The 21,183-nt window shown below is 40.1% G+C and overlaps 1 protein-coding gene across 1 annotated transcript; it reads right to left on the bottom strand.

Annotated features, from left to right (window-relative positions):
- Window positions 1-7,812: 7,812 nt before the first annotated feature.
- Window positions 7,813-17,997, bottom strand: LOC108893446 (vasodilator-stimulated phosphoprotein-like). Its single transcript, XM_018691478.2, is given in 14 exon segments — window positions 7,813-9,792; window positions 9,872-9,929; window positions 10,353-10,419; window positions 11,707-11,796; window positions 11,936-11,978; window positions 12,249-12,291; window positions 12,419-12,467; window positions 12,563-12,672; window positions 12,872-13,070; window positions 13,072-13,170; window positions 13,869-13,917; window positions 14,130-14,310; window positions 15,388-15,559; window positions 17,764-17,997. Coding segments are annotated over 14 exon segments (1,215 nt in total). The 5' UTR covers window positions 17,769-17,997; the 3' UTR covers window positions 7,813-9,742.
- Between the last annotated feature and the right edge of the window lie 3,186 nt (window positions 17,998-21,183).

Genomic DNA, 21,183 nt, shown 5'->3' with positions numbered 1-21,183 from the left:
AAGTCATCTCAAATGCTCCTGCTGCACAGCAATCATAATAATAAACGATTTCCCTCACGTCCGATAAAACCGGGAAATATTTCCAGTTCTGGAAAACGAGAACAACTGTAATATGTGAATGAAAAATATGGTGTCGTCCTGGAAATTGTTTTTCTACATTATCTTTTCCTTTTTGCTTTAATTATAATGGCAAGGGTGAACGTATACGAGCTACTCTTTATGTTTTGAAACGCCCTGGAGACCTGGCAAAGTTGAGAGCTTTTGAATGCACCCTGAATCCAAGTGATACCGCAATTTATGATCTGAGAGAAAGACTGTAAATGACTATATAGAGGGCCATGCTACGCTTAATATTTGATAATGAGTACCAGGCCTGAGGATCTACAGAATATCAGTATTGAGAAATGTAATATCATACAAGCTCAAGCTCTAAGAGTATTCAGTGAGGCATTCTGCCAAATTAATCTGCAAAATTAATGATAAAAGCAATATCAGTAATTCCATGGAGCAAAAGGCAGATGAGGCATGAATAAGGGACTTTACAGTGAGGCCTGTGGTATGACAGCCTTCTATTCCACAGCTGCTGCCACAACCTCATTTGGATAGATTTGCACTAGTGCTGCATAAACACAGGTTAAAACTAAAAATGCGGGTGTTCTGAATCTTTTGACTGGTACTGTACAACTTCTACAGTTGGTAGGAGAAAGACTTTGGGAGATCCAGTGATCTTATAGCATAAAGAGGTAAAGAGATGTGGGACTCGCAGGCCTCTGTAGGTACGAGATGTGGGGCTTGTGCCAACAGATAGTGATGGCTCTAGAGATCCTGTCACTGGGAGAGCAGCATTTGGGATATACATCCTGGATCACTAAATCATACAGCAGAGCCTCTGGCAGTCCAAAAGGCAGTTTGCCTGGAGATGCTAAACCAAAGATGATGACAATTTGCAGTCACTCTGGAGCATTAGAGGCAATAAATCACAGAAAGTCTAAGGCCAGGCCAAATAATAATAATGATGTCAGCATAGAGAATATATTAATTGGATGCAGTATGGGATTCATGTACACATATTGGAATAGAGGGAAAATGAAACCACAAAAAAAGCTACCTTTAAGGGCCTAGAAGTATTATTCCTGTAGAAACATATTAATCAAAAATGGAATTTCACAAATGTGGCAAAAAGTATGGAATAAGGATGAAAAAGTTAAAAGTAAGGTCTTACCATTCAATATAACCATCTGTATGTAGGATTCCCACAAACTCTCATTGTTAGTAGACAAATATTTGCTCCACAAATTCAAATGTGCTTTTCCTGTTTTGGTGCAGCCAGCTCTGGCAGATTCTCAGGTCACAGTTGACCCTTTTTCAGCTTTGACCAGACAGATGTGCTGCTGTAGCTAATAGAGACACTGCTGCACTTTGTTTGGAAATGAAAACTTTTTTCATTGTATTTAGTAGGCAACATTATCACACTAACAGACAACAAACATCCATCTCATCAATCTCTTTGCTTATTCTGTTTATACTTTGTGATTGCGCTGATCAATATTTACTCATTTCCCTCATTACAGTAACATCACGTCCATTTTTGTAAGATGTCTGCTGGTAAATTTCATTCAACACAGATGTAATGTGACCAAGTCATGAGGCTTGGCCACAGTGGATGTAGCAGTGGGCTGTTTCTGATGAAAAACCATCTTGAAGGGAATGGACCCTTCACTAATCCCTCAAATGCAGATTAGCCAATCATAGGGTAACATCAGCCAGCCAAGACCATGGTCTTATGTTAGACAACTAAGCCTATGGAACGGCACTCCATGGACTCATGCAGTCATTCTAGATTTTCTGGCCGTGCTGGTTTTGTGGATTTGGAGCTGGTTATGTTCAAACATGTGCCTGGGCCATATGTAACAGAGATGATACCTGGTTGGAGGGTAATACGTTTTTTCCCCTCTCCAAAACCAAACTAGCATTTCACTTTTTTGATTTGTAGGTTTTAGCTTCCACTTTTATCTTTTTAAGAGTTTTTGCTGAAACGATCCAGCAGTTTGAGCCACTGACTATCACTCAGAACTCATGTTTACTGTGTAGTACATTCAGCGAATGAACATGCACCACTGAATCAATGATTCAAGTCAGTGAGTCTGTCTGTATAAAAGTCTGTCCATGTGGTATTTTTATATCATACAAGACATATAACGGACAAAATAAGTATGAGTATTTTCACTTTGGAACTGCAGCGTACCAATGACAGACTCAGGAACATGGATTCAAATTACCTGAGTTTCATACACCACACGTCTGGCTAAGACCCTGCTCTGGAGGAGAGACCACTGCTTCAAGTTGATACCATGAAGCTGATGTGTTGGACGCAGAAAAAGTGGACACACGAAAAGATCTGAGTGACTTTGAGGAGGGCCAAATAGTGATGGCTACATGACTGGGTCGGAACACCTCCAAAACTACAGGTCTTATGGGATGTTCCCAGTCTGCAGTGGTCAAGACTTATTAAAAGTGGTCCAAGGAAGGAAAACTGGTGAACCAGTGACAGGGTCATGGGCAGCCAAGGCTCATTGATGCATGTGGAGAATGAAAGCTGGCCTGTGTTGTCCAATTTGATAGAAGAGCTACTGCAGCTCAAACTGCAAAAAAGTTAGTCATAATCAGAATACTTTATTTATCCTGTGCAGGGGAAATGTTGTATTACAGTACTCCTTTTCACATATACAAAAAATAAAATAAAATAAAAATAATATAACTCCCCATCTTCAAAGTATAAATAGAATTGATTGAGCTCAAGCTACTCTTGAATGCACATGGCCCCACCCCTTTTCTTCCTTTAAGTTAAAGTGATGCAGCGATATTAAGACGGTTTATAGTAATCTCGTTGGCAGGACATCATGGACAACATTTAATAATCACTAAGCTTAATTGATGCATTGAGACTGACCCAACCCGCTGAAGGTAAAGTGGTAACCAGTGAAACCTGAAAAAGAAACAGAATAAAGTGCTAACTGCTAAGGCATAGAGATGAGTTTTTAGTTTGGATTTAAAGGCCTCACCTGACTCAGCTTGTCTAATATCCATAGGGAGGTTGTTCCAGAGGAAGGGGGCCGGGTAGGGAAAGGCCCTGCAGCCTGCTGACTTAACACAGGGGACAGACAACAGCCCTGCACTCTGAGAACGCAGAGCACGGGAAAATTGTCAGAGACATGTGACAGGAGAGATAGTCAGATTAGACACCTCTATTCCACGGGAGAGAATCAAGTCTAGAGTGTTACCACCACAGTGAGTAGGTTCATGTACAGACTGTGTGAACCCGAAAGTATCAATAAGTGCCAGAAAGGCTTTATTTAGAGGGTCACACGCCTTATTCAGGTGAATGTTAAAGTCACCCATAATTAGAATGTCATGTGACAAGACATGATAAAAAAAATTCCAAATTCATCTAAAAACTGTGAGTAGGGGCCAGGTGGTCTGTAAAGTACCACAAGGTGGAGTGGTCGGAGTCTATTTCCCTGGTGATGGGGATCTGAAGCCACTGGAGAAGATTTCAATACTACAGCCTCAAAAGAGTTAGAAGTGACATTTAGAGCTGTTCAAGAATCAACACCTTCGTAAAAAGTGATCTAATATTTATAAAGCCAAATTTGAGGACCATATTGAGCCTGGAGCTGCTGGTAGCAGCCTGGCGTGGCGAGATACTTATAGATGAAGTATTAATAGGAATGAGGCATCTAGTGTTTCTATTAGGAGATTTTGGTGGGCTTTTATTTAGTACTTTATGTGAGGTTAGTAAGGTGCCTACAGTTTTCTGCTCAGTGTTCTGTAGTTGCTTTTCTCTGGCTGCACTGACTTGGAGCCTCCTGATTGGCTCAAACCTTCACTGACATGCATGACATGTAGTACATTTTTATTCTCATCACTTCAGATCAGTTATCTCCTGTGGTTTTCTCTTCTAAGTTGATCTAAGTTATTTGATCTCCTCTTCCCTGACAGCTCATGTTTTACATCTGTGCACCAACACTATAGTTTTAACTTCCAGATAGAAGCTGCTCATCAGTTTAGTTCAGGAGTTTATTATTGGAGAAGAAGTAAAGCCCTTATAGATCATCCTTCATATTTCACCTCTTTTTGCTCTCCTGGTGATATGGTGGCCTGTGTTTTTTATTCTCAAGTATGTGGTTCTTAATGAAACAGAATTTTTTTAAGTGATCTCCCCAGAAGTGTTTCTCTCCATGTGTAACTTTTCCCCCATACACCTGAACACATCGCTCTAGATGTTTTTATACTTTTATTTTTCTTCTTCATACATTTTTGACCTCAAATGTTTAGAACAACATATCTTTGGCTGAGTAAACAGTGTGTATATAGCTTTACAACAGTCTGACATGTTGAGGGGAACAGTCATATTTTTAAATAAAAAGTACAGAACAGCTGTGCAGGTTTTCCACAATGAGGTCGATATATTTGATGATTTGAAATTCGAGAACAACTGGTAAAAGTCAAATGCCGTCGCTCAGTCTCGCTGTGGGAAGGGTGTCCGACTTGACTGCAGTCATATCCCAGCAGTCAGTGGCAGGTCATGTTTGACCACTGAGTCAGGTGCAGCCACCTGCAGTTGATCTAGAATGCACCTTTTGCCCTTTGACCTGGAAGGACTTGGCAGCAAACTACACGCAAGGGTTAGTGCTTTTAATTCTTCAACTGACCTTGTATTTTACTTTTAAATTCTTCCATTTCTTTTTGGCCCACCCAGCCTCCACCTTTCCCTCCAGCTTGTGCTCCTTGATGAACATCCAGTACAAACACGACATTGGATGGGAGATAAGCATTTAAATAAAAATATGATAGTTACTCAAACCTTATCATTGTAATGTTGGGCATCAGCCCGCTCAAAATGGCAGATGAGACTAAATAGCTCATTTTGTTCCGTATAAAAAGGAGAAAATTCTGACTTCTAGCTTTTAATGGCATTTACTTTTACTCTCACTACTTACTGTAAGTACATTTAATATCAGAAAATTACTTATACACAGCATATATCACTACAGGTCACAGTCACAGATTCTTTAAGACTTTTACTCAAGTAATGTTGTAAAAGGGTGACTTTATTTTATTTTTGTCACATTTTTACCTGTACTTTTACTCACTGTGACTTTCAGTGGTTGGCTCCTTTTCACTACTGAGAATTGGACTTCTAGGTTTTTCTGATGACTCTAAAGTTATCCTGTGTGAGAATGACATCTTATTACTCATCATGTGATTTGGACAAAGTAATAATGATGTATGTTAAATATTTTCACAGAGAGGAATTTGTTAGTTTTAGGGCCCTGATCCTTATCTGACACACCAGACCTGTGTCATTGAAAATGTCATGGAAAATTACTTCCTGAAAAGAGTAGGAACTCTGTAATTAGTAGTGGGAGATTGTACCGTGGGAAATTAATTAATTAAATTGGTAAAATGCACTGCAACCAAAGTCTTTTTGACGTGGCTTTGCTCTTAACAAAATTACAGACATGTCTTGATAGTATAACGGTGGCTTATCAAAGTGTATATAACTCCCTAACTTATTTCATAGTTTCTTTTCAAAGTATCTGTATTATGTTCCCACATAACTCTGTGGCCTCTATGTATGAACTACAGCAACACGTACATTCCCTCTGAATCAATAAAGTTTTACCTTATAGTCTTAGTCTACGTCAAGAGCTTCTTCCTTTTTGCTCCACCAAACTTATGTATTTGAAAGAGGCAACCAAGAAGCAGATGAATTTTGAGATGAAGGATATTGATTTACTTGCAGAATTTCCTCAAACCATATCAGTGTAACAGTCACATTATTTCTCATGCAAACACAAACCAAGTTATTTACTAAATTTTAAACAACAAGAAAACAGAGACTTAAATGTAACATAACATTTATTACACGTACTGAAGCACAGCTGCATGTAGAGATTTCTTCTCTCATTATTTCAGATGCAACATGTTTTTGGAGCTATGGGCAAAACAAATGCCTGAAATAAATGCATAATGTGTGGTTTATATGAAGGTGAAAGGCATGAAATAAAACAGAACCAGCCAGGAACAAACTTTTGCTCAACTAATAAGTCCAAATTTGAGGCACTTTGACATCTATTTTACTTTACATAAAAATCATATAATTGCAAATACATTATCATGCATTGTAATGAATTAGACTACCCAGCTGAATACATCAACATGTGGCTTACATCAATACATCAAAAATCATCATAAATTATCGCTTTGAAACAGACCAGTACTTTTTTTGCCAATAACACCTCTGTATTTTTACTTAAGTGAATGTTGTAAGATTTTTTTAACTTTGATTAGTGAAAATTGCTCAGAGTACCTCCATTAATGGTTGTTAAACTGCCTGGTAATTATTCTCTACCGATGAATGCACACAAATGAGCTCTACAGGACAAGTTTTTTGGTATTCCTGATATGTGACTTCAGTTGAACTATACAATTGTATGTATTTAGCTGGTAAGTTCAATTTCTGCCCTTTATTCAAGAATAGTTATACACTGATCAGCCATAACATTATGACCACTGGTGAATGAAGTGAATAACATCGATCATCTCATTATAACACACCACAAAAACTGCTCAGAGGAACACGACAAAGAGCTAAAGCTGTTGACCTGGGCTCCAAACTCCCTAGATCTCAATCTGATTCAGTGCCTGTGGGACCTGCCTAATATTGCATAGGTCCCCCTCATGCTGGCAAAACAGCTCTAACATGTTGGGGCTTGGACATGGGATCTCTGAAGATCTCCTGTAGTGTCTGGCACTGGGACATTGGCAGAACATCCTTTGTGTCCTGTGGGTTGCGGGCTGGGGCCTCCATGGTTCTGACTCCATGGTTGTTCCAGATCATCAGTGCTGGGTAAGACTGGGATCTGGGGAGTCTGGAGGCCAGGTCAACACCTTGGGCTCTTTGTCATGTTCCTGGAGACATTTCTGAGCAGTTTTTGTGGTGTGGTGGGAGCTTTATCCTGCTGGGGGAGGCCTCTGACATTGGGGAGTGTTGTTGCCATTGGAGGGGTGTTTGCTTGGTTTGTGAAAAGGTAATGTCCAAATGAATGTCAGGACCAAAGGTTCCTCAGCAGAACATTGTGTTGTAACGAGATGATCTATGTTTTTCATTCATACACCAGTGGTCATAATGTTATGGCTGATCGGTGTAGATGTATGGTGATTGTTAGGGATGTACCAATATCATCAGTTTCACAATATTGCAATAACAAAAGCATCTCAATACCACTGTGGACCTGGACGGTAACAAACGACAGGTCTTCTGGCAAACTGTAGTTTTGTTACAACTGCGGTAGGAGTAGAGTGAAGGGAAATGAGAACTACAGAGACCATCATCCCATGTATACCCATCACCCTTTGCACTCCACTCGCTCCCTCTTCAAATCTATGGATGCAGTACAGTGAGACTAGCAGATGCCAGTGTTGGAGGCGAGGGAGAACAGGGGAGAGAGACGAAGCCTTTGAAACTGTGGATTCTCCAGAGTCTTTTAGATCTGACATGTGGAAGTGTTTCAGTTTCCCCGTCTCACCAAAGAGAGGAAAAGGTGACAGATAAACAAAAAACTATATGCAGAATGTTTTCTACACTTTCACTTTCAATGCATTGTTCATAACATATATATTATATTATATATATATATATTATTATATTTTTTTTTTTTTTTTATTTATTTATTTTTTTTTACCAAGTCTTGCCTTTTTGAAAAGATATTGCAATTAATATCATATCATGGACTTGTTTCCAAGGTATTATTGTATTGTGAGATTTTTATGTCATTGCATCCCTAGTGATTACAGAAACCTGAGAAACAAAAGGTATAACACAAACAAACACCAAAATGACTGCACCTACTACCCAACACAACATGACAGCAGATACAGTATATACAGTACTGTACGTCTGGAGACTGAGCTGCTCCTCCATCATGTAAAGCCACTGTCTGGTTCGGTTCTAATGTTGTGGCTCATTATGTTGTAGGTTGAACCCCTTACCAGCCAGTCTGTCTTCCTTTGTTACTGCCCTTTTCTCACCTCTCTGATATCAAAATACAACTATTTCCCACTGTACAGTATTGTTCTAATGAAGCATCAGAGGGTGTAATAACACAATTTGTTCCAACACTGCCTTTGTACAGACAGAGTGTTTGTAAGTGATCAGCATTAGTTTGGACACCCACCTGTAGGAACTGTTTGCATTGACATTCAAGGCTTCATTTAGTTCCATTGCTTTAGTTCCATTTTGGCAACCTAAACCTTTTTTTTCTTTTTCTGCTTTTTTTTCCTTTTTTTTTCTTTTCTTTTTTTTTTTACCTTGGGCAGTTAACAGCTGACGTTTATGCCATTTATATACACACTGGTCAGTCACAACATTAAAACCACTGACAGGAGAAGTGGATAACATTGATCATGTTACTTTGACATGTATCCCACCTAGGTACTGTTCAGGCAACAGCATTCCCCAAAGATCACCCAGCAGAACATTATATTTTAATGAGATGATCAATGTTATCCACTTCATCTGTCAGTGGTTTTAATGTTGTGGCTGAGTAGTGTTTATATTAGAGGTGTAATGATTCTGAAACCAATCCTGAAATCCCAATACAAATATCTTCAGTCTCGTAATGCAATATGAGAAAGTGGCATCACAATGCACCTCACCTGATCCCACTACCAGCACTGCAGGTGCAGCCTGCAGCCACGTGACACATGCAAACTGCGTATGTCATGTGTTTTGGTCCAATCATGATAGAGTGATCATGCCTGTGGTAAAAGTTAGGCTAGTCTAATTAACTCAAAATGAATATTAACCCTGAGAGCGCACAAACCCTGGGCACATTGAAGTCAACAGTGTAGGAGCATTTAAAAAACAATGGTCTGAACTGAACTGTGGATTTGGAGAATTGTCACACCCAGTAGAATGACCTGGTTTTCTGCATCATAAAACCTGATCTGATCTTCATTCAAGCCACAAGTACAGACAAACACAATGTGTTAATAACACTAACACTAAAGCTAATAACACACAAACAGTTATAATCTTTTGAGTGTTTATTGAACACTCCCATTAAACATTCACAGTGCTGGTGGAAAAAGCTCTAACCCACACCTCCAATTTTGTTTTATTGACTGGACTCCTGGTTTGTTAACTCCAGACTCTTGTTAGCTTTTGTTGATGTCATTAGCCAAGAGGTTCACATACTTTTTCCCACCTACGCTGTGAATGTTTGAACAATGTTTTCAGTATGGACAAGAACAATACAATGATTTGTGTTATTAGTGAAAATAGATTGTGTTTGTGTTTGTAACTTAGACGAAGATCGGTTCATATTTTAAATGTTGTATTAGAGTAACAAGAATAGTGCAGAGAGGAGGAGATTTTGAAGAAAAAGACATGTCAACCAAAAATGTCTGTGGATGTTATGTGTTCATGTAGGAAAATGAATATTACCAGATATATTGTCATCAGAATTTTGTTACACTTAAATATTAAAATCTGGGCCAGCCTCAAAAATCCTGCATCAGTCGGGCTTTGAACAGCACCACAGGAAAATATGAAAGAGACACAACGATATAGAGATGAATATATTGAGACTGCATATTTCAAAAATAAATTGCCTGAGCGTTGAATGATGAAGCCTTAATATCTATTCACTATTCTCCTGACCCATTCTTCAGTCTTTCAAGACTCTTCACCTTTGAGTTTTGCACTTTGTAGCTCCTTGATCAGGGCTGGAAGAGAAAAATGCACAGGTATAACACAATCTCATTTTTTGAACACTACACAAGAATTACACAAGCTAGACCTCACCTGTGATTATCTCCTCCTTCACTTTGTGAAGTTCTTTTTTCACTTCTTCGAGAATTTCCTATAAAATAAACAGATACATGCAATACCATAAGACCTTGTTATTAAAATGTCCGTACTTAACAAATCCAACATTCTAATTAAAATCGATCAGTATTTCTGTGAACAGCTTTAGAGCTCTGTGTGATAACTTGCCACAATATGGCATCCTGGACAGAAAGTTATCTGTGTGTTGTTTGATGTCATTACTCCCTGGTGCTTGCAATTCACCATGGGCTGGGAAACACATTCATAACCTTTCAAAATAACATAATTTTTACCATCTCTGCTCATTATAAACAAAAGCCACATCATATGCTACACAGGAAATTATGGGTGTTTTACATTAATTCAGTTAATATTCTGCAGTGAAAAGTCAGAACATGTAACCACTGTTGTCGGAAGAGTTGTAGGGGTGTGTTCAAATACAGATAGAGGAACAAACCTGTTTGATTTGTTCCATATCAACATCACTTCCTGCAACATCTGAGTTCTTTTTCACCACCTTCATCCTAAGATAGAAAGAGCCATGTTTACCCTTAGCCAAGCCAAACTCTTGACACAAAGACCAGAAGTAACATGTTTTGTTTACAACAAACAAACAAACAAACAAATTATATTATATTGTCAAAGGTATTAGGAAATCTTAGGAGAGTGAGAGTAAGAGCGATACAGAGAAACAGCGGTCAAAAACAGTAAATGTCATCAGTGTTTCGAGTGGATCATTTGCCATAATCCCAACAACTGTGTGTGTTTCAATAAGAGCAACCACTTCCTCAAGTCAAAACCATTTGAGCAAAGTTCCTGTGGCTAGTATAATTTAACTGCCTCCTAAATGTCCACTTCTGCTTATACTGACTGGAATTTATGGTAACATATTAGTTGGGTAGGCTCAGAATTCATGAACAAAACCTCACCCATTTTATGTTCATGCCATGAAGACAGAATTGATTCAGTTGTAAGGAATTATCATGGCACCATTTTGCAATGAAGCAAGAGGTGGAAGGTCACCTAAGCAGCCTAGAGATGACTTTCGGTCTCTTGCTATAATTACAGGCTCAGAGAGAAACCACCAAATGTCAAGTGCTTTATTTGTTATAGTGAGTGAGTCAGCGCACCACTGACGAAAACAGCAACAGAGAAAATGCAGAGCTCATTTCACTGGTTCATACTGTAGGCAGCATACAAAGCAGAACACACTGAAAAAGTAGCATCTCCGGAGAGGAAGGAACCTGCAGTGGCATCAGAAAGTATTCAGACCCCTTCAGTTTTTCTACAGTTTATTGTTCTGTAGATACACTTTTAAATAGACAAAACTGTCATGTTGGCCATCAATCAGTATGACAAAGTGAAAACATGTTTTTAGAAATATTTGTAGATTTACTGAAAATCAGTAACCGCAACCTCCCATTTACAAAAGTATTCAGACCCTTTGCTGTACACTTCAAACAGTGGTCAGGTGCATCCTATTTGCATTAGTTATGCATATTGGGTTCCAACAGTCACTCCAAAAAGCTCCAAACACAATGTCTGGCCTATACCAGGCACTGCTCATCACCCAGCTAAAACTATCCCCACAGTGAAGCATGGTGGTGGCAGCATCAAGCTATGGAGGGGCCTCTCTGAAGCAATGACAGGGAGAATGGACAAAATTGAGGGAAGGATGAAAATGATGATGAAAATACCGAGAGGTCATTAAGGGTTATTGATTGTAGATTGATAGGTAAAATAGCTGTGAGGGGTCTGAATGCTTTCTGACTGTAGGCAGCAGGGGAGGACAGTGGGTGGGGGACTGGTACCTCGGGGTAGTGGTGGAGTTAGAGGAGGGAGAAATGGAGGAGCTGGGACTTGGGTTGGAGTCCCTTTGACTGCTGGTTAAAGATTTGGGCCTGTTGCAAAAAAAATAATATATATATATTAAAAATTATATATATATATATATATATAGTATGTATGGATGACTCAGGGGGAGATTGATGTCTGTGAAATATAATCATATAGATAGTGAAAGCTTGATCAATCTCTTACCTTGGCAAGGTGGTAGATTTTTCCTTTGGCTTTTCATTGATGTCTGGTGAAATACGATTATTTGTATCACAGCACATGAGCAGAGGAAAAATCAAATGTTTTGTACTTTCTCTCAAATGTATGTCTTCATACCACATTATGTTGTGGTGTAAAGAAAATATGTTAATAAACATAACTCACTCTAACAAGCCAGTATTTTGGTTGTTGACAAAGAATAAATAATAGCACATTTTATTTTGTTGTTATCTTGAAATCAGTTGGCTTCAAATTGGCTTTATTACAGTCATGTAGAAAGGATGAAAGTCATACTCACCTCCTGGTCCTGAGGATTTTGATACTGAGGAGTCAGACTCCACCTGCCATCATTACAGACAAACCAAAGTTATCATCCACTCTTATCTTAAATCTCATTGGTCATTCTCCAAGTATCTCAGAATAATGAGAGAGAATCCAATAATGAGGAGATCAGTGACAGAGACTTACATTGCGAGGTTCTTCTTTTTTTGCAGCAGGATTGTCAGCAACTTTCCTCCTATTAATATGATTGAATTATGGGCATTCAGGATTCCCTAATATCAGATCATTGCAGACATATTTAGCTCATATATCTCTTAAATAATAACTTACCTCCTAGCAAGGATGGCACTCATTTCTCCCATGAGATCACCTCCTCCACCCCCACCTCCACCAGATGAGGATGCTGATTTGGGGGCTGGGGCTGCAGCCCCTCCCTCATCCTTGATACACAAAAACATCTCGAATCACTATTTGCCCCATTTGGACAGCCAATTCAGTCTGTCATTTACAACAACATGGACACCAAAATCATCCATTACTTGTGTTCCAAGCCACAACTTTTTATATAGTATAGAGCAAGTGTGCATCAGGGTAATTCATTTGGTGGAATACACAGAGAAAATAATATATTCAATTCACCTTGACTGTTTTACGCAGTTTGGCTCCTGCCAGAGCTGCAGCCAGATCGTTTGCTCCTCCACCTCCTCCTGCAGGGGGCGGGGGTGGTGCAGGTGGGGCCATGCCCCCAGGAGGAGGTGGTGGAGGTGCAGGTGGGCAACTTCCAGAGGAAGATGGTGGTGGGCCTGGAGGTGGTGGGGGTGCGGGTGGTGCGGGTGGGGGGGGCAGGTGGGGCAGGAGGGGCAGATGCAGCAGCAGAGGCCTGCTTCTCTCTTTCCAGACGTTCCTTCTCTTGCTGCTCCTGCCTCTGACGCTCTAGTCTAACCAGAGATAGAGATAGATAGACAGATGTTTACAAGACACTAGATGAGCTGCTGCTGATGTGAACTACTGATGTTTGGTTTTTACACAACCAAAATAAAATATTTTACCTATATTTTATTGATTACATCTTTGTCATTTTATCAGTTAATATTGATGCTTCTGCTGGAGATGATGTGTGTGGGGCAGCTGTGGCTGCAGTGTTTAGAGACCTATTGAATTGTGTTAATTGGGTTTTTATAGCATTGCTTCAGTAATGGCATTTATTCTGGCTACAGGACATGCCTGTCTGTGAGTTCTGTTATACTGCGTTTCTGTATGTTGTTGATAGTTTCTATAGCCGTGACATCATAATGATGGTATTAAGGTAGGACACCAGTAAAGGCCTAGGTGTGAAATGCACGGCCCGCCACTGGTCAAACCAGACACTGAACAGAGGAGGTGGTCTACAACACCACTTATCAGTCGCTTACAGTGCAGTCTCAAGCAAGTCCATTTGCCTTTGTACAGCACTTTAAAATACCATGATCTGGATGTCTTAGGATCTTGACCAAAAACACAGGCAAACTTTGCCTGATGCAGTAGCTTCCATTGATGTTCTATCATAACATTTTATCTATCTGTGATATCACATCAATCAGTGATGAAAAAAAACAACATTAGTTGCAGCCTTAATGTCATTTATAATGAACAGTACCTTCTCTGGTTTTCCAGCTCCTGTGCAGAGGGCCCATTCTGAGCTGGGCCTGAGCAAAAACATTGTTGTTATATATAATTAGTTAGGTAGGATGACTGAATGGAAATAATAGATAACACAACACTTAACATACTGCTTGATAATGAATGTGTTTTCAAATAAAATGTCATCAACAGCTGCATCACAAACGAGTATCTGACTGTACCAGGACTATGCCAAAAAGATTAAAGCATTAGTTAAGTCTTTCACTGTTGTGTTTACCTGTGCCCGCTGGTGCACTGAGAGCCTCTATTGCATGCGTCATGGAGTTTGCGAAAAGAGCAGCATCCTCTTTACTGCCAAAGTTCAGCCCCCACACCTGTTTGGGATCCCGCCACTGGTGGAAGTTTGGTGTGGCTTGATTATACTTCATCCCTTTGATAATGGGACAGTTGATCACCACCTAGCATGAACAGGAAGCACAGGATCATGACTGTATTGAAGATTTGAGACTTTGGGGCCATAGCTTACAATCTCATGAACACCTGTACAATGTAATGCAATTCACTGCAAAAGTTAGAGTCAGTGTGATATTAGTATAATATGTAAGGAAATACAGAGGAACTGCTCTTCCTCAGGTGATTGAGAATGTCAGTGCAGGTTGTGATCAGACATAGAGAGGGATATTATAGCAAGTCTGCAGTGCATAAAGGCCTCATTACAAAGATGAATGCACATCTGAGAATTCAGTGGTGCAAAAACCACAGGCACTGGTGTACAGAGATGTGGAAGAAGCGATACAGTCAGATGAGTCATCCGTCACTGTATTATCACCAAGTGGATTAGTAAATGTGTGGCATACGCCAAGAGAATGGTACAGGCCTGAATGATTTACCCCTACAGTGAGGGGGTCCGGTGGCTCTTTCAAGCTGTGAGGGGCATTTCACTGGTTGTGGTCAACTTATCTTCTTAGAAGGGAAGGGTCATTGCAAATCTATACCAAGTTATTCTGAGTGACCACCTTTAATCTGTGGTGAAACATTTCTATTCTGATGAGAGTGGTCTCCTCCAGGATGACAGCACAACCATCCATAAGGCAGGAGGGGTCACTGAATGGTTTGAAAGTATGTAAGTAAGTATGAAAATGATCAGTCATATACTGTGGCCTTCACTGAACACCTATGGGAGATTTTGGACTGACATGTTGGACAACACTCTCCACCACCATCATCGTCAAATCATCAAGTGAGGGATGATCTTTTGGAAGAATGGTGTTCAGACTTGGAGAATCAATGCCAGGGAGGATTGAAACTCAACATCCTACTAAGACACTTGTGTTATAGTAGTACATAGTATTATCTATATATAAAAAAGTGAGTCACAGGCAAATCACATATTTAAAAAGACTGGTGTATATGACCTTCAGTCAGAGAGACTGTACAATGTGAAGTTCCAGAACACATTTAAGTGATTATTGTGTTTTGTTGCTGTGTGTGTGTGCATGTGTGTGTGTGTGTGTGTGTGTGCACTTGTCATGTACCTGCTGGTCAGCCTGCAGTTTGCGGCCAACCACTCTGAAGGTGTTGGCCGTAGGGTTATGATAGATCTGGACACGACTGAAGGACGGACTGTCAGATCCCGCTGGTACCCAGCGCTTGTTGTTGTCATCATACAGCATGACTGTTGCCCTCACCTGGCATATACTGGACTCACTGTTGAATGGAGAGATGACGAGAAAAAAAGTGATCTTAGCTGACATTGAGTGAGAGGTGAGGTACACACTGGACAGATCAGCAGTCTATCACAGGGCTGACATATAGAGACAAACAACCACTCACACTCTCACCTAGAGTCAGACCGTGGGAGGAAGCCAGAGACATGCAAACTCCTCAAACCCGGAACCCTCTTGCTGTGAGGTTACAGTGCACCATGCTGCTCATGCCTAATATCAATATGCTGAAGCTAATGTACTATCATGTAAGGGATAGCAATATGCTATAATTTATGAAGTAAATGCATTATTAATAACAGTTTTCAAGTGTAAATAACAGATGTTCATGATGTGAGTTCTCATCAGCAGACACAGTTCATCTGTCTATTTCTGACAAACTGGACACATGAAACACAGGAAAGACCTACTCAAACCTACTTTTTGGTATAGACAGTAGATGTCTGCTTAGATCTATGTTTTTTTGTACTTCTTTTGATCATTGAAAAAGGTCTTTAAGAATTCGTGTTCTTCAAGGCATGAAAAAATGTCAACAGGCAGAGAGCCCTAATCAACACTGAGTGAGTCTTTCATTATTGAATAAGTCACTACGTTATTGTACTTGACATAGCACTGATGGAAGAAGTACTCAAATTCTTCACTTAAGTAAAAGTAGCAATACCAATACATCCCATCTTCATCATTGTTCATTCTGAATCAGCGAGGTAACTATAGCTGTCTATTAAATGTAGTGAAGTAGAAAGAAAGAAAGAAAATACTCAAGTAAAGTACAGATACCCCATAATGATACTTAAGTCTGGAACACAAGTAAACTTACTGTGTTACATTCAACAGCTATAAAAAAAAAAAACCTAAACAAAGAAAATGTATATATTTTGTGGCTCATTTCATTAAAACTAGTTGTGTGCTGTCAGAACAAGCAAAGCGAGCAGTGCTTTGCCAGTTCAAGCTAAAAATAAAGATGAATTAGAATGATACTGAAATTGAGGGTACATCTCAACAAATTACTTTAACAGTCTTTTCTTCCTGAGCTTTAACAGGCATTATCTATACTGCTTATCTGTTAAGGGTCACAGGGGGCTGGAGCCTATCCCAGCTGACATTGGGCGAGAGGCAGGGTACACCCTGTACAGATTGCCAGTCCATCATAGGGCCAACATATAAACAACCATTCACACTCACATTCACAGCTATGTGCAATTTAGAGTCACCAGTTAAGCTGCATGTGTTTGGACTGTGGGAGGAAGCTGGAGAACCCAGAGAGAACCCACACACACACAGGGAGAACATGTAAACAACACACAGAAAAGCCATGGGTGAACTGGGGCTCGAACCCTTACCACCGTGCTGCTCCAGTAGTGCCAAGTAAACAAGCAAATTACACAGTGGGTTATCATCTCAGATCAGTACAAGAGGAGCTCAGGAAAGTCAGGCCACACAAAATCATGGGACAAGACGGGGCCTGAATTTAGTTTTGACATTACTGCTGTTATGAAAAGGTATTTTTAGGTCCATTTTTCTCATTTGTGTAACTGCAACTGAACTGCACATTGAGACAATGGCTTGTGGGGTCAGGAGTAGTTGGTTCTTCAGTTCTGTTTGTTCTGCGTCCCCACATGCCACTGATTAAAACTATCTAAGAGAAAATAGAGGTTTGTCTGCAGCAGTACTGCAGATACTGATTTCTTTACTCCATGGGACGCTGTGACATTGGGTTATTATCAGTCTACTTGTTGTTGCAAAGTCTGTGGGAAATCTTTACTTCCTGCCAAAAAGGTTTTTATATTTTGACCACTTCCTGTGCTCAGTACAATGCTGCCTTATATGGACTACATGATTTCACCTGTCATATACCAACTTCTCTAAATCATGAGCCCTCCAAATCTTTTTTAAGGATTTAATAATACGTTATGTTCACAGGAGATCAAAATCATCCACCTCTTAAATTTTCATTTTATCTGCGACAACTGTAAAAACAGAACACCTGCTCGGAGCTACAGATGGCTGCAGACAGCAGGAAATGTAGTCAAAGCTAAAGAGTTTGTCAGGCAAAGTCAAAAGTAAAGTTGATAGGAAGCTGTACTGTTCAGTATGTTTTCAGTTATCCATGCATGAGACATTTGAATTTTTTGGGGAGAAAGACACAGTTTAAGTGGATTATCATCTGTAATTAGAGAAGTTACTCACCCCATATTCCAGCTGTAGTTAGTAGTTTCACTCGGTTTTCAACAATCAGTTTCTTCTCATCAACTTCTTAACTTCCGCTTCTTCCTCCCTCTCACAAGTATATTTGCTGTCTACTGAAATAAACCTGCTGTCATTCCTGCCTGCACACCTCCATTGCTCTCTGTCATGACATTGTTTAACACCAACCACTTGCACTTCTGCCTTTGTATTCTCATTTCCTAGACAGTTTTTTTCACTCTTCCTGTTCTTGTCTCCTTCACTCGTTCTCTGTAATTCACGTTTTCAAACCTCCCCCATTTTCCATCTCACTGTAGCATAGCTCTGATTTGTCTGATTTTTCCGCTCCATCACACAACTATACTTTTTTTGCTGTAGTTTTTAGTACAAGTGGTGCTGTATGTCTGTGTGTCTGTGTGCTGGCTCATGAGAGAAGACACTTGAGCTGGTTATAAGTCCTCTTCACATATTTACTCAGACTACTTCAGATAAAGAGGTGGAAGCATCATGTGCAGTGGCTCATAGCAACGTTCCCTGCAGCTTGTCTTGCATGTGGTATGGAAAGTTGCACTAAACCACTTTTGTTGCAATGTTACTGTATTTCCTGACTCAAAGAGTTGGAGTTATTAGTGTTCTGCACAAAGTACTGTATTAGTCGTATTATCCTACAGAATAACAGTGTTTAACAGAGTTAAATGTGTTAACATGTGAAAATGGACTCAAAACTAGAATAATATGTTATCTGACATTCTCTGTCACAGCACTATTACTTAGCACTTCACTTCTGCTGTGGTGGCAATGAAAGAAGAACTGCAAACTTCATTATTTTTCTGCTAAGGGACTGAATAGTTAGAAAATAAGAGGAACACATTTTTGTAAAATATGTAGATTTTACACAGACTTGGCATCTTGAGCCAGTGAGTTTCAGATGATTGTTTACTCCTAATTCAAGAATTTGACAAAAATGCTATTTGGCATTTTATGGCAACAAATTATATATCACAAAACAAATGGGTTGCTGTGTGTGTATGTGTGTGTGTGTGTGTGTGTGAGAAACGGACACCTTGTCAGTGACTAGCTGTGTCCCTTTAATAGCCATCTCTTGCCACAACTAAGTGTTGTTCATTTCCTCTTACCTCTCATGATGACTCTGCAGTTCCTCCTTGTCTTAATGTTTCTATACTATGCAGCAGCTCACAGTAAAACTAGATATCAGCTTAATATATTATGCAGTACATGTACTTACACAAAAACAGACAAATTCATCACTATTTCCTGTTTTCTCTGTAAATATGTAAATCAGTGATATCGACTAGACTTGCAGGGAAGTTTATTGAGATGCCAAGTGTACTGACCATCAGGGCTTAGAGAGGTGCCCTTTCCCCAAACATCTGCCAAATCTGTTATTATACTGGACTGTGTCTTAGTGTTCCAGCTGTTGTTCATGTCACCTGTGTAAGATTTGGCCCAGTGGTGGAAGAAGGAGGCACAGACTCAAATGCTTCACCTGAATTGAACTCGAATAAGTCAAACAAACAGATGGGAAATAAAAGGTGTAGGTGTAGACAGGAGGCATGGTGTCTCATCCTCATCACATTTGCACTGCAGGGTGTGAAAACACTCCCAAGATTCCATCAATTTCAGAGATTTTGAAACAGACACAACAATCCTATCTGCAGTGTTTCAAAGGGAACCTAACCAGCTGCAAACTCTAGCACTTCACACACATAAGCTGCATCTCCCTGAGGGACTACCACTACACCGGCTTTATACCACCGGGGCCTCTTCACGAGCTGAACCACCATCCTTGAAAAATCAATCAAATCAACTGACACTTTATTACCAGGTAAATTATTCTATGCTCCTAATAATGACAATTTACAATATATTCTCACACAGAAAAGTCCTGTTGTATCATTATTGAGGTTCCAAAACAAAAATGTCTGCATCTTAACAAAAACTCCCCTCCATACCAGCCCATACATGGTATACCCTGGATCCCCCATTTTGCTAATGTGCATGGAACTGCTGCTTCTGGTTTGGTAGTTTGTGTATGTATTGCCGCTAGCTGTAAGCTTTATATGCCTCTTGTAGCTTGCCATGCTACAATTTAGCATTAGCACTAGCTAATGGTAATCTTGGGGCTTGAACCATACAGTATTGGGGAACCATAGTGCCACAGTTATGTTAACACAAAACAAAAGATAACAACCTGTCTGCCAGCAAGATGTAATTAAAACAGATTTGTATGAGCCTTGGCTGTATATTTGGCAGTGTGCACTTTACAGAAGACATGGGGTTACCCCATGACAACCTGCCTCTCTGTTTGTAACAAAGCTTAAAAACAAGTCACTTAAATTTTATTACAGATCAAGTGTCTTATTACAGATGAAATGTCAACAATGCCATCTTGGGACTCTCATCCACCCCACCCCTTTTAGTAAAATCAGAGATGTGTTTTTTTTAAAAGTAAAATATAATTTTGAAGAGAGAAGGACACCATCCTGCGGCAGAAAAGGAAAATCAGGGCTCACTACAATTTCCAGGGGACTAATGTGGAAATTCACTGCATTGTAAAATGGTGGGTGTTAGTGTGCCACACTGCTGTTGTCCTGGTGGTTCTCCTAAGGGTAGTTCCTCTGGTGCTAGGGACTTGTACTGGTGGTCAACCAGAGGCAGTCATTTCCACTATTGGAGGACATGTTGGTTCTGTTATGGATAACAATGGGGTGGTCATGTGCAGGTGTCTTAACGATCACCAGTGGTCTATGATCATCTGCATTCTCTTCTTCAGCACCACCCCAAGCACTTGCCCTAAGACTGAATCAAATTCTTGCCATCACCTCCAGCTTGTTAGATCCATCAAGGGATGATAATGACCAACATTTTCTTAAAATTCATCCAAGCTATACCTTCCAAGGACAGAGGCAAAGGTGCTGATTCAAAAAGAACATACAGGGGATGATAAGGGCCGGTTTTAATATTTTCCTGTGCACTTGTGGGTTGGGTTATGCCGTAGTGCTATGGAATAGACTATTCCTCCAGTCTCAGGTGCTCTCACCATTTTGTAGACTGTGGCCCCCCAGGCACCCTGTCCTTTTTGTGGTTTGCCTTCAGTGATTCACTCACTCTTCTTTCCTCTGTGTGGCTGCAGTCTCCATCTGACACTTGGTTCTGGTAAGTCACTTATATGAGTCCACAGCCAAGTGGGGTTCCTGTCCAAACATGAAGAAATGTGGGGATTCACCCGTTGGCTCATGAGCTGTGCTGTTGAACACAAGTTGGGAGGGAGGTCCAGGTCCAACTCCATGATAGTGGCCACTTCATGGTGAGGAAATCATGGAGTTGTAGTCCTTCTCTGCTGGGTGAAGGCTTCAGCTTGCATAAGTTACCCACTTTGCCATCTTGCTCTTGGGACAGGTC

The sequence above is a fragment of the Lates calcarifer genome, linkage group LG20 (assembly GCF_001640805.2).
Source record: "Lates calcarifer isolate ASB-BC8 linkage group LG20, TLL_Latcal_v3, whole genome shotgun sequence".
NCBI lineage: Eukaryota > Metazoa > Chordata > Actinopteri > Centropomidae > Lates > Lates calcarifer.
Note: the sequence above shows the minus strand (reverse complement) of the source record. Positions and strands in the feature narration are given on the sequence as shown.